Genomic DNA, 12712 nt, shown 5'->3' with positions numbered 1-12712 from the left:
ATCTTGTAGACAACTGATACTGTGCGTACGAGTTGAGTACTGTGTACATGTACAGGTCTCAAAGTGTCACACCAGATTCACTGACACACAATTTCACTCAGTAATGAAGATGACCTCTGGAACTCTGAGATCAATTTCAGTTCAGTGTTTGCCTGTTATGGAGTTGGAGACATTCAATGTTACGGAGTTGAAGATATCCAGCTCTTGTCCAGAGGGGGTTTTGTGGGTGGTTATAAAAATCTCTATGGATGGGAAGGTGCAAATTGCTACTGATGCTGCATCTTGTTGAATGGAGAGGGCCAGGGGTAGTGGGTGAGGGGGGAGGGGGTGTGGATGTTAAAGAGGACAGGCAACCACTGAATTGGAGTTGATCAATGAACAAAGTAAAGGATACAGGCTAAGAGGATTACGCTGCAGTAAATGCAAATATGGATAATAATCCAGATGAACAAGTAATTTAGCATATGTGAACTGGAAGCATAAATGTTTCCACTGATTAACAATATCTGTTGATTTATGCTAACTAATGAATTCCTACTGACTGAACGTTTGAAAACTGAAGAGTAAACCTACAGACATATCAATAGTAAGTGTTAGTGAGCACAGCCAAATCAGAAAAGTAATTCACTCAACATCTTACATTTCAGGACAAGTTAATCTTTGCAGCAAAATAATCAAACATTATTGGGACACAATATACACTGAGAGGAATATTCCCAGCTTATCACACAGGTTGATTGGTGTCTCGAGCCGGTAAGATAGGGCAAGAGGTGAAAAATTGGGTTTGCATCCAGTTTCTTACCCCTCGTGATCTTTCCAGCCCCATTCTGGCAGCGAAATCAGCCTCACATGGGCTCACTTACCTTAGCCCCCTTGCCGGCCCAGGTCCTCACTGGCAAGAAGCACAGGTGGGCCCCCACCAACAGGGACCAGATGTGATAGCCTAGCTGGTAGGAGCAGAGGCCATTGAAGTCCCCGGGTGGTCAGGGGCAGGGCTGGGCAGTTGCCTAATGGGGGTGAGACCTGAGGGGCAGGACCATGAGAGGGGGAGGCAGAGGGAGATCCACAGGAGCGTGGGAATGAAGGGACAGATGACCAGCCGGGTGGTGATTTGGGGGGGTGGGTTGGGGTTTGGGAAGGGAATATCAGCTGGTGCACAATCAGGCGGGTGGTGGGTGGGGGTGTGGTGATTGGCCAGGGCCACGATGTTCAGGTCCCATCCTTGGGATACCTGCAGCCACGTGTCTGTAATTGCAACTATATCCAAACCATTTATATCTATTGGTGCTGTTAATTCATCTACCTTACTGCGAATGCTCCACACCAATGGCTTTAGAGTTGTCATTTTAACAATGTTAGTGACCTCGGCTTTATTTTGCATTCTGGCCTCATTTGTTTATTGCTTTCATTTTCTCTGCCTTCTACGTTTTCTTCCTTCATTACTTTTTTTTTATTCTTGTTTCTCTCTCCTCTGTCTTGCTGCTCAGAATTTCATCCCCCTGTCATTTAAGTTTAAACCCTCCCTGACAGCACTGGCAAACACCAACAAACGTCTTGTGATTCACAGTTTCTTTATTTCGACGAGAAATGACTGCAAGACACCGTTCCTAGACTGCTTCACTACAACACCGAATGCACAACATTCATCCCAGTCTGCTTCTCTGTGATGTTAACTGCAAAATACTTTCTCCCCATCTACTTCATTGCAATGCAAACTGCAGTACACAGTGTATTCCCAAACTGTTTCACTGTGATGCTGACTGCAGGACACTCTCTGTTCCTGGGTAGCATTCCTGCCTTTGGGCCAGAGGGTATCCAGGTTCAAGTCTTACCTGAGAGCTGAATGGTCAAAGAAAGTGCATTCATAATATGGGCAACAGGTTGATTATTAACTGGGAAAATCCTTCTGGCATACCCCAAAGGCAGGTGGGAAGAGCGGTGGAAGCTCCTGATCACCCATGCTTGTGAAATGGTGTCCCTCAAGTTATAAGCCTCTGGTAACAGGCTCGTGTCCTATTCCAGAAAAAAACATTTATCGAACCATCTGCATGTGCAACATTAGGTTCTCCCTGTGTCTGTGTGGGTTTCTTTTTGGTGCTTGATTTCCTTCCAGAGTCCAAAGATGTGCGGGTTAGGTGTATTGGCCATGCTAAATTACCCCTTAGTATCCCAGGATTCGTAGGTAAGAGGGATTCGCGACGTAAATATGTGGGGTTATGAGGATAGGGCCTGGGTGGGATTGTTGTCGACGCAGACTGGATGGGCCGAATGATCTCTTTCTGCACTGTAGGGATGCCATGATTAGGTGCAGGAAGAGCAACAATAACATATTGTTGTTTTACTTATCATGTCGATTGAAAAAAGATCCCACTTTGATTTCCTCAATGTGGCAGAAACCAGGTTGAGGGGTGGGTGTATGTGGTAGGGGAATTTATAGGCAGTTAAAATTAAGCCAAGCCAAGTCCATCTCCTTGCAGTGCCAACCTAACTACCTGCAACTTAATGTTGCAAGTATCAAGGATGCCCATCTCAAGCCAGCAGGGTCGTCTTTATATATGCAGATTAGGTTCTGACGATGTAATTGGGGCCCACTCTGTCATTTCAACAGGAGACTTGAGTGGGAGAACAGTGGCTAAACCTGTTCAAAGCCAAAAGAGGGCCAGCAGGTGAGTTTAAAAATGGTTAGGTTAGGAGAAACTGGAGTTTTCTTGCTCCTGCTTTCCCGCAGTCACCACCCAGTCATCTCACGTCTGTTTATCCGCCTGCTGGAGAATCTTCCCACTGACTCCAAAAGTGATCATTAGATAGACAAATTAACCCTCGTGGCAGGCAGCCAAGCAGTGATTTCTCTCATTATTGCAGCGCAATGAACAAAGTCAGGTGTCAGTGCCTGAATGTGGAAATGAGGTACAGAACTTAAAATCTCTCGGGGTTTCACTATGCCAACAAGCCTATTAACTGCACCACACTTCTGCATGAAATTGGGGCACTTGTATCATTTCAGTTTAAATCACTGCCCACCGAGCTGTCATGCTACCTGGAGCCTGTAACAAGAATAAAATCACTCCAGTTGTGTTTCACGATACAGCAGAATGGACTTGCTGCTCAGTTATGTCCAATATGTAGATTTAGGACAGATGGCAGCTGATTATCAAAAGACTGTAGAAACAGAGGGTCATCTTTCCATCCATTTATAGTCTGTCCAATTCTGTGTTCTGGTTTTTGGAACCAGAAGCATGCTCCTCACTTCATTCCATTGGATTAAAACGTGGATGGCATTACTTGGACATCTACTTAGTATTTAGTCTTTGACATTAAGGTATGAGTGCCTAGGGATTAAAAGGGTATGCTGGTCATGGCTTTGCATTCACAGCATCCAAGCAAAAGATTTGTAACAATCAGTTATACTACTAGCATAAATAATTGCAGAAACTCAATTTTTGCGGAACAAGATTATGCTTAAAAGTCCGTAATCTTTTCCACCAGTTATGCTGATATCAGGGCAATTACAATGAAAAAGCCAGTGCAACTGAGCAATAATTCCAAATTATAATCTATGTTTAATTTAATTTGTGCTTCATTTTATTATTTCAATTTATTCTCCCAGGAGCTGCAGGAGGACAGCGAGGTTACCTTGGGTGTATCCGATCTTTAAGGATGAATGGTGTCACTCTCGACCTTGAGGAGAGAGCAAAAATTACTCCAGGGGTAAAACCTGGCTGCTCAGGCCATTGTACCAGTTATGGCATGTACTGTCGAAATGGAGGAAAGTGTGTGGAAAAGTACAATGGCTATTCTTGTGACTGCATGCAAACTGCATATGATGGCCCCTTCTGTACGAAAGGTATGATCTTAACTCTGGTTGATCTTCTTGTTTCAAAGTATAGACTGGATCTTCCATCCATTGACAATGAATGGTCAAAATGCTCTAACTCGTACATACAAAGCAGGGAATGTGGGAAATGGATTGGTTAATACTTAACTTCTTAGTATTATGACAGGATGCACATTAAAAAAGTAAAGCAAACTACTGTAAGTAAAGTATTGGATGATATCTGGATAGAAGTTAACACACATGATTTAGTAGGTGACAGGATGGACAGATTAATGGCAGATGCAGTTTAATATAGGAAAATATAAATAATAAGTATAAATGTAGTAATATAATTCAATGGTGAGAATAAAGTATTGGCATTTTGAAGACTTTAAGATTTCCAACGCAATAGAAATACTGTGGGACCTTAGGTCTGGATCTTTGCAGAGTCGTAGGGAAATGACAGGTGGGATCTGGATCTTGAAGTCCTGCCCCCATTTTCCACAGATCCTATATTTGTTGGTAGAGGAAAGGAACATGACTTACCCATGAGGGAAACCTGAACTCAGCAAATCCATTTGAACTGAGTGCTGAGTTTAAACAGACATAATTTTTGTTGCTAGGGCCTTAATCTACACTGTGGGGTTATGGCTTTTTAGAATCATCATAAGTGCTTTGGAAGAGCACATAAAGCCTGAAGAACTATCACACCATGATGGTTCTATAAATCCATAGCCTTTTAAAAGTAAAAGAAATGTTGCCTGTGCCAGTGACATTTGGAAAAAAATCTGACAGTTACACTAGCTATTTGTTGACATCACCTGAAAGTCCATCATTATGTCATTATTAATGTTTGGCTGCTTTTAACAAATTATAGTTGTCTCAGTAAGGAGTCTAAACTCATAGTTTATTTTACAGCTCAATAGGTTTGTGGAATGATTAACTGTCTTTGATATGGGGTTATGAATGCAAATCCTTTTGTTCTTATAGAGGAGTAAATACTTGAAGGTATTTAGACGTACTGAATGAGCTTTCATGAAATGGAGCGTTTCTTTATAATGTAGTGAAGGTTATAATAACTACTTAGAACTTTATTTAATTTCACCTCGACATGGCTTTTGAAATCCGCCCATGCTGGATAACTTGGTGTGTTGGCAAGGATGGTGGAAGGGCAAATGGTAGTGGCTGTCTTAGTATGAATCATAGTACGGTTACAGCAGAGAAGGAGGCCATTCAGTCCAGTGCAAAATTCTCTGCAAAAGCAGATCACCTACTCCCATTCTTCTAAGCAGCCCCTGCCCCTGCTGGGGGCATGAAGGGTGAGAATAAAGAACAACAAAAATTACAGCACAGAAACAGCCCCTTTGGCCCTTCAAGCCTGCACCGACCATGCTGCCCAACAGAACTAAAACCCCTACTCTTCCAGGGACCATATCCCTCTATTCCCATCCTACTCATGCATTTGTCAAGACATGCCTTAAAAGTCACAACTGTATCCACTTCCACTACCTCCCCCTGGCAACGAGTTCCAAGCAACGACTACTCTCTGTGTAAAAAATCTGCCTTGTCCCTCACATGTAAACCTGTGGCGGCACAGTAGCACAGTGGTTAGCACTGCTGCTTCACAGCTCCAGGGTCCTGGGTTCGATTCCTGGCTCGAGTCACTGCCTGTGTGGAGTTTGCACATTTTCCTCATGTCTGCATGGGTTTCCTCCAGGTACTCTGGTTTCCTCCCACAGCTCAAAGATGTGTGGGTTAGGTTGATTGGCCATGCTAAGAAATTGCCCCTTAGTATCTAGGGATGCATAGGTTAGAGGGATTAGTGGGTGTAATATGTAGGGATAAGGGAATAGGGCCTGGGTGGGATTGTGTTCGGTGCAGACTCAATGGGCCAAAGGACCTCTTTCTGCACTGTAGGGTTCTATATTCTATGTTCTGTGTCCCTTACTAATTCCACCCTGGGAAAAATCTTCTGACTATCCGTTTTGTCCATGCCTCTCATAATCTTTTAGACTTCTATCAGGTGGCCCCTCAACTTACGTCGTTCCAGTGAAAACAAAATCAAGTTTCTCCAATCTCTCCTCATGGTAGTATTCTTCATATCAGGCAATATCCTGATAAATCTTTTCCGTACTCTCTCTAAAGCCTCTACATCCTTTTGGTAGTGTGGTGACAGGAATTGAACACTATATTCCAAGCGCAGCCTAACAAAGGTTCTATAAAGCTGCAACATGACTTGCCAATTTTTAAACGCAGTGCCCCAGCCAATGAAGCAAGCATACCGTATGACTTCTTGACTAACTTCTCCATCTGCATTGCCACTTTCAGTGCACCCAGATCCCTTTGCCTATCAATACTCTTAAGGGTTCTGCCATATACTGTCTATTTCCTATCTGTATTCGACTTTACAAAATGCATTACCTCACATTTGTCTGGATTAAACTCCATCTGCCATCTCTCCACCCAAGTCTCCAACTGATCTATATCCTGCTGTATCCTCTGATGTTCGTCATCACTATCCGCAAATCCACCAATCTTTGTGTCGTCTGCAAACTTACTAATCAAATCAGTTACGTTTTTCTCCAAATCATTTATATATATTACAAACAGCAAAGGTCCCAGCATTGATCCCTAAGGAACGTCACTTGTCACATGCCTCTGTCTTCTTTGAACGAACCAGTTTTGTACCCACCTTGCCAGCTCACTTCTGATCCCATGTGATTTCACTTTCTGCACCAGTCTGCCATGAGGAATCTTGTCAAAGGCCTTACGAAAGCCCATGTAGACAACATCCACTGCCCTACCTCACCAATCATCTTCATCACTTCCTCAAAAAACCCAATCAGTTCGTGAGACACGATCTCCACTTCACAAAACCATGTTGCCTGTCGCTAATACATCCACTTATTTCCAAGTGGGAATAAATCCTGTCTCGGAGAATCCTCTCCAATGATTTCCCTACCATTGATGTAAGGGTCACCAGCCTGTAATTACCTGGATTATTCTTGCTACCCTTCTTAAACAAAGGAAGAACATTGGCTATTCGCCAATCCTCTGGGACCTCCCCTGTAACCAGTGAGGATACAAAGATTTATCTCAAGACCCCAACAATTTCCTCCCTTGCCTCTCTCAGTATTCTGGGGTATATCCCATCGGCCCTGGAGACTTGTCTACCTTAATGTTTCTCAAGAACCCCAATATCCCCTCCTTTTTGATCTCAACATGACTCAGACTATCTACACATCCTTTCCCAGACTCATCATCCACCAAGTCCTTCTCTTTGAAAAATACTGACACAAAGTACTCATTTAATTCCTCACCCATTTCCTCTGGCTCCTTGCATAGATTCCCTCCCTTGTCCTTGAGTGGGCCAGCCCTCTCCCTGGCTACCCTCTTGCTTTTTACATATGTATAAAAAGCCTTGGGATTTTCCTTAATCCTGCTGGCCAATGCTTTTTTGTGACCCTTTTTTGCCCCTGGTAAGTAAGGTCAGTGAGATTCAAAGAGTCTAATATTTAACAAAGCAATTGGGACCAAGGCCCAACTTGGTACTCAGCCATCACTGTGGCCACCTCTGCTTTGTGTTTGGTGTGATAGACCTGACTCCATCCTCTGTCCCCTCCACCACACTACCCTCCCCTGGAGCAAAGATCCTATTACTCAAGTGAGTTTCCTAAAATGGGTGTGGTGAACCAGGCTGACCTCTACTACCTGAATCAGAAGTGAAAACCCAGGCTTTAGTGTTCGATGTACAGCTCATTAAAGGTTGGAAGTGAAAAATAGAATCCCACTGACTCTTTTGTTTTGTACATAGAGGCAGAGAATTAAAAAGCAACAAGCTAATCTTGAACTTGTACAAAGCATTCTGCATTTTTTTTCTTTCCTTCTCTATGTACGGTATGCTTTATCTGTATAGCGCCCAAGAAACAATAAGTTTCACTGTATATCAATACATGTAACAATTGTAAATCAAATCAAAGATCTTAGTTAAGTCACAGTTGTGTAACAGTTTTCAGCGATAAAGATATAAAACTAATTCAGAAAAGACAACATAGATATACAAGGATGTTACCAGGAATGAGAGGTTGCAGCTCCCAGGTTGGAAAGGTTATGTGATGAGTACTCTGAGTGTTTCAGATTTATGAAAAGTTATAAGATAAACAGAGATTGATTGCTGCTACTGGTGAGCAAGATAGTAATGAAGGAGCACAAATTTAAGGTAAGCAGAAAAAGGATTAAAGTGGAGGTCAGAAAAAGTGTCTTCATACATTGGTTGGAATTGTTTGCCACAATATATTGTTGAAGCAGAGTTCACAAGTTATTTTCAAAGGGAATTGGTTGTTGAAAGAAAAAGAGGGATACTAGAGACTATGGACAGCAAGAAGGAAAATTAAATTAGATCAAATATCTCACACAGCCACTTACAACATAAAAGAAGGTCACTCAGTCCATTGTGCTCATTTGAAGAAAATGACTAGAATGGATTTGATGGACTAGTCTGTTTGCATGTTATTGCATTTGATAATTCTACTCCCACGTTTCAGGTTTCTTACACTTTTCCTTTAATTTATCAGTAAGTTAATGTACCTCTTAGAAAATCCATTAACACACCATTTTCTGCTTTGAAAAATGTCAGTTAATCGATGTTGTAAGTATTCACAATAGATTTTATGGAACCTACTTCAGAACCTCCAACCCTCTGAAAATCATTTTTCAACTTTAACCTCTTGAGCATTGTTCATTTCTTTTGCCGCAGGTAGCTGTAATGTAAAGGGATGTTTAATTCTAAATATTATCATTGATTATAAGTCCCAGAGACGTACTGGAATATTTTAATCATTTTTGAGCATTTAAATAACATTCTTACCAATATTATAAGAGTCAAATTATTATGAATTAAAGATATTTAAAGCATTTTCACAACAGGAATTGAGGTCTCAAACTTTGCCATTTTCTTCAAATGTAATTGTCACAGTAGATCAGTCAAACTCACCACAAGCCACATATTTTTGAGAAGCTGTATGATTATGTTTGCCTGTATCTCCTTAAATAAATGTCAGCCTGTGCAGGGAAGTGTTTAAATCAGTGCAGAGTATTATTAAAAATTACAAAATGTATGAATATAATTCAAACATATTTCAATTAAAGCTATTCTCTGTAGGTATGCTTCAGGGTGTTGTACAGTGGAGTCCAGTTTGACACATAAATTTGGAATCTAGCTAGGTGGCTGTTCCCTTAGGTGCAGATAAAAATGTTATTCTGCCTTTATCTGTTGAATCCATATATTGTACTCCAGCATGTAATAGGCAGTCATTGCCTTGGTGATTTCTTGCAAGTCAGGAAGTACTATCTAATTATTCTAGCCAGAGACCACAAAGAATAATGAGTTAAAACCTCACTTTAGATGATGTTTAATTCATTGCAATAAAACTAATTCATTGCTTCATTATCTCTGCCACAAATATTAACTAAAAATATATTGTTCAGGCAAAGCATGAAACAGAAAGTTGGATTTAAATAGTCCACTTGTAATAGCTTATTTGACAGTAGGAAAATTGCGTGATAAGAAAGAGCTATGAGGAACAATCTCCTTTTCTCATTATTTACACTTTTTTTAAACAATGAACTTGCTTCTCCTTATCTCTGTAACTTTTTCCAAATCCTTACAACACACTGAAAATTTCAGTCTCCAACGTTAGCCATTTCAGCATCTTTTGATTGATTTAATCACAGAATTGATCATCATGCCTTCAGCCATCTTGGCCCTAAGCCGCAAGATACCTTCCCTTAACCACTCAGCAGTAGAACTACTTTCTCCTCTTTCAAACATACTATTTTGACTAGGTTTACCATGATACTTCCTTGAATCATTAGCTGTGCCAAGGGGTGGGCCGCAGTGGGAGCCTCATGGGGGAAGGTGAGATTTATTCAGTTTTGGTTATGGGCCTTGGAGCGATCAGAGGATGTTGGTGATGGCCATTGTTGGGGGATGGCCCCAACTTTGTGAGGGGGAAGGGGCCAATGATCAGGCCAAAGGGGAGGAAGGGACAGTGGAGGGGAAAAAGACTGATGTTAGGTGGAAGAAGGAAGAGAAAATTGCTGACTCTGTTAAGAAATGGGGAAGGGAGCCCCTGAGACCTTCATGGTGGGCTGGAAGGGAGGTTTATTCCTGTTATAATCAAGGCATCCTTTAAAGATGGCACCCCAATTTCAGTGCAGCCGGCACATTGAGTCCCCATCCTTCCCACGTGATGGCGTGAAACACATCCCCTTGATTTTTTTATCTGGCTCTTGAGAGAGGAACATGTCGATTTTCTTGCCATAAACAAAATTCTGTCATTTTGTGGTATGATTTGCGGCGCCCCCCCGAGTATAAAGGAACATTTAATGCTAATTGATTATAAGCAATTTTACTCAGGCCATATTTGAACATTTTATTTATTTGGAGCATTTGAATAAATTGAATGTTTTACCAATAAAAATGAAATTAAAATGAATTTAAAAGATTTTTTTAAATGGCAAGATGAATTGACATCTCAAACTTTCCCATTTACTTCTGTGTAATTGTCACTAAAAGCCAATCAAACTCACCATAAGCCATGCATTTTTGTAAAGCTGTGTGATTGTGCTTGCTTATATCTCCTCAAATATGGTAATAGGTATCAAGCAGTGCAGAGAAGTGTCCAAATCACTGCACTGTATAATTAAAGATTTTTTTCTGTTCATTTAGTTTCAATTTGTAGAATTTTCTTCAGCCAGCATGCTGCTAAGAAATTTGATTTTTGACTGAATTTTCCATTCATTGCCTACTGCCAATAAATAATAATAATTGCATACTTTCAGGCTTCGGTGCTTGTAAATTAATGAACACTGTACTTCAAATATGAGCTACATATTTTTACATATTATGCATAATTATGACTTTATTATCAAGGTTCAAAGAGCTCTATTAATGTTTCATTTAGTTACTCTTTTCTCATCTGCTACTGCAATGATATCGCCTATGGTCTAGGGAGAGGTTTATCCTTAATAAATAATTACAGAACTCTTTAATGCATTTTAGAGCAGCAATCAGCTTTTATCATGGTTTGGTGCTTGTATGTTCGGTTTAATCCGAAATATCATGTTTCGACATTTATAGGCACAATTCTCAAGTGACCTGCAAGTAAAGTGTAACTTTATCGGCAAAGGAATAATGACTGTAAACACAAAGATATTAAGGGACAGAGATTACACAGCGTGGTGCATAATAATGAAGCTCAAATAGCTTGGAAGTGTCAGAAATTGAAGCTATCATTTTTCAACGTTGATCCATATAGCTAGATGTAACAAAGGTTTATTGGGTAAGATACATAGTTATGAAACTATACCTCTGAAAATTTATTGAAGTGTAGTATTTTGCATCTGAGGTTTTCTGACATGTATTTATGTCCTTATATGTACATATCTTTCATGTATCACTGGCTGTACACACAGCAACTTCAAAGATTTTTAAAAATTTATTTACACTTTACATTGACAGGAAGAAGTAGTCAATAATGAAGTTGTTAGCTTAACTAGGAAATTTCCAATAATTGATAAACTGCTGCAAAGCTGTTTTATATGTTAAGATTGTATTCTCAGATATTGGAATTCAACCCATATTCATAATTTTGATTTCTGATGCTGATAATCTTTTCCAATAAGAAACTAGACCTTCTGTCATCTTTCAGAGCAAAAGAGCAGTTTGGGGTGACTGACCACATCGTCTAGTATTTCTATCATTCTGTGTGAAAACAGTTTAGTTTCTGACAGGTACCTCCTCCTCCTCTAGCATGAGATTTGTAACTCCAATGAGTTATCTAACTGGAAGCATCCTATCATTGTCTGATTGTCTTTTGCATGAATATGATATTTTACGTGCAGGGAGTAAGATATTGTTCATTTTATTTGTTCAACATTGTCTTCAATATTATGTCATGCCCATCACGGCATATAATGAGCGAGTAACCATCTAGCTGAAGAGGCCAAGTTTCCCCAACCTAACCTCATAAATTAGACTCCTAATCCTGAGCAGAATCAAGAATTAAAATCATGGGCCCCGGTGATTCTTCTTTTTGCAGGCACCTTATTCCACAACTCTCCCCCTCACTTCTTTTGCTATCGGGATTGGGAACCATAGTCACATTGGGGTCAAGATGTTTCATATCGGTTCAGCAAAACTTCTTGACTTTTGTACCCTATTTATAAAGCCCATTGAAAGCTCAGATTTCAGTATGATACACTTCACACTCATACCTTTGTCAGACAATTACACCCAACTTAACTGTTTATGTTGAGTAATCAGTTGTATTTCTCTGAATCTGGCCCTGTACTAAGTCTGGACAGCAACATCCAAAAAGTTTGAACCTCAAAAGCAGCACAAACAACAATCTTGCATATGAATGAGAACATCTTGAACTAGCAATGTCATATTCTGTTGGTGCATGACTGCTGGTTTCACTTCCAAGTGTAAAAATGGCAAAACCTTCCAGGAAATTAGCACCTACCAATTCACCTGCAATAATGTGCTTTATCTATGCACACAAATGAGCTTTGTCAGCAGAAAAAATATACTTTGCATTGAGTGGTAAGGTATCTTCTAATTTTAATTTGAACCTAACCACACTGACAAATGCCCAGCATGGAGCATAGAAGAGGAGAGCAAAGTTCTCCAGATATTGAAAATCTGAAATATAAACAGAAAATTCAGGAAACACTCAGCAGACCAGGCAGCATCTTTGGAAAGAGAAACATCGTAAATGTTTCAGGCCCACAAACTGCACTAGTTCTGATGAAGGTTCTCTGACCTCTGTTTCTGTCTGTGCAGATGCCACGAGACGTGTTGAGCATTTCCAATACTTTCAGTTTCGACTGGAG

At 40.4% G+C, this 12712-nt stretch overlaps 1 protein-coding gene across 2 annotated transcripts in view; it reads left to right on the top strand.

The window, feature by feature from the left end:
- LOC145356548 (contactin-associated protein-like 2) overlaps positions 1 to 12712 on the top strand; it is a 1680587-nt gene that overhangs the window by 1483274 nt on the left and 184601 nt on the right. For both annotated transcript variants that reach the window (XM_080209322.1, XM_080209313.1), the window contains one exon: positions 3608 to 3844. In XM_080209322.1, the coding sequence (XP_080065448.1) occupies positions 3608 to 3844 (237 nt within the window). The remainder of the gene's footprint in view (positions 1 to 3607; positions 3845 to 12712) is intronic.

Source organism: Carcharhinus amblyrhynchos, chromosome 2, assembly GCF_965287045.1.
Source record: "Carcharhinus amblyrhynchos chromosome 2, sCarAmb.v2.hapA, whole genome shotgun sequence".
NCBI classification, from domain to species: Eukaryota; Metazoa; Chordata; class Chondrichthyes; order Carcharhiniformes; family Carcharhinidae; genus Carcharhinus; species Carcharhinus amblyrhynchos.
This window is presented reverse-complemented; position numbering and strand designations above follow the sequence as displayed.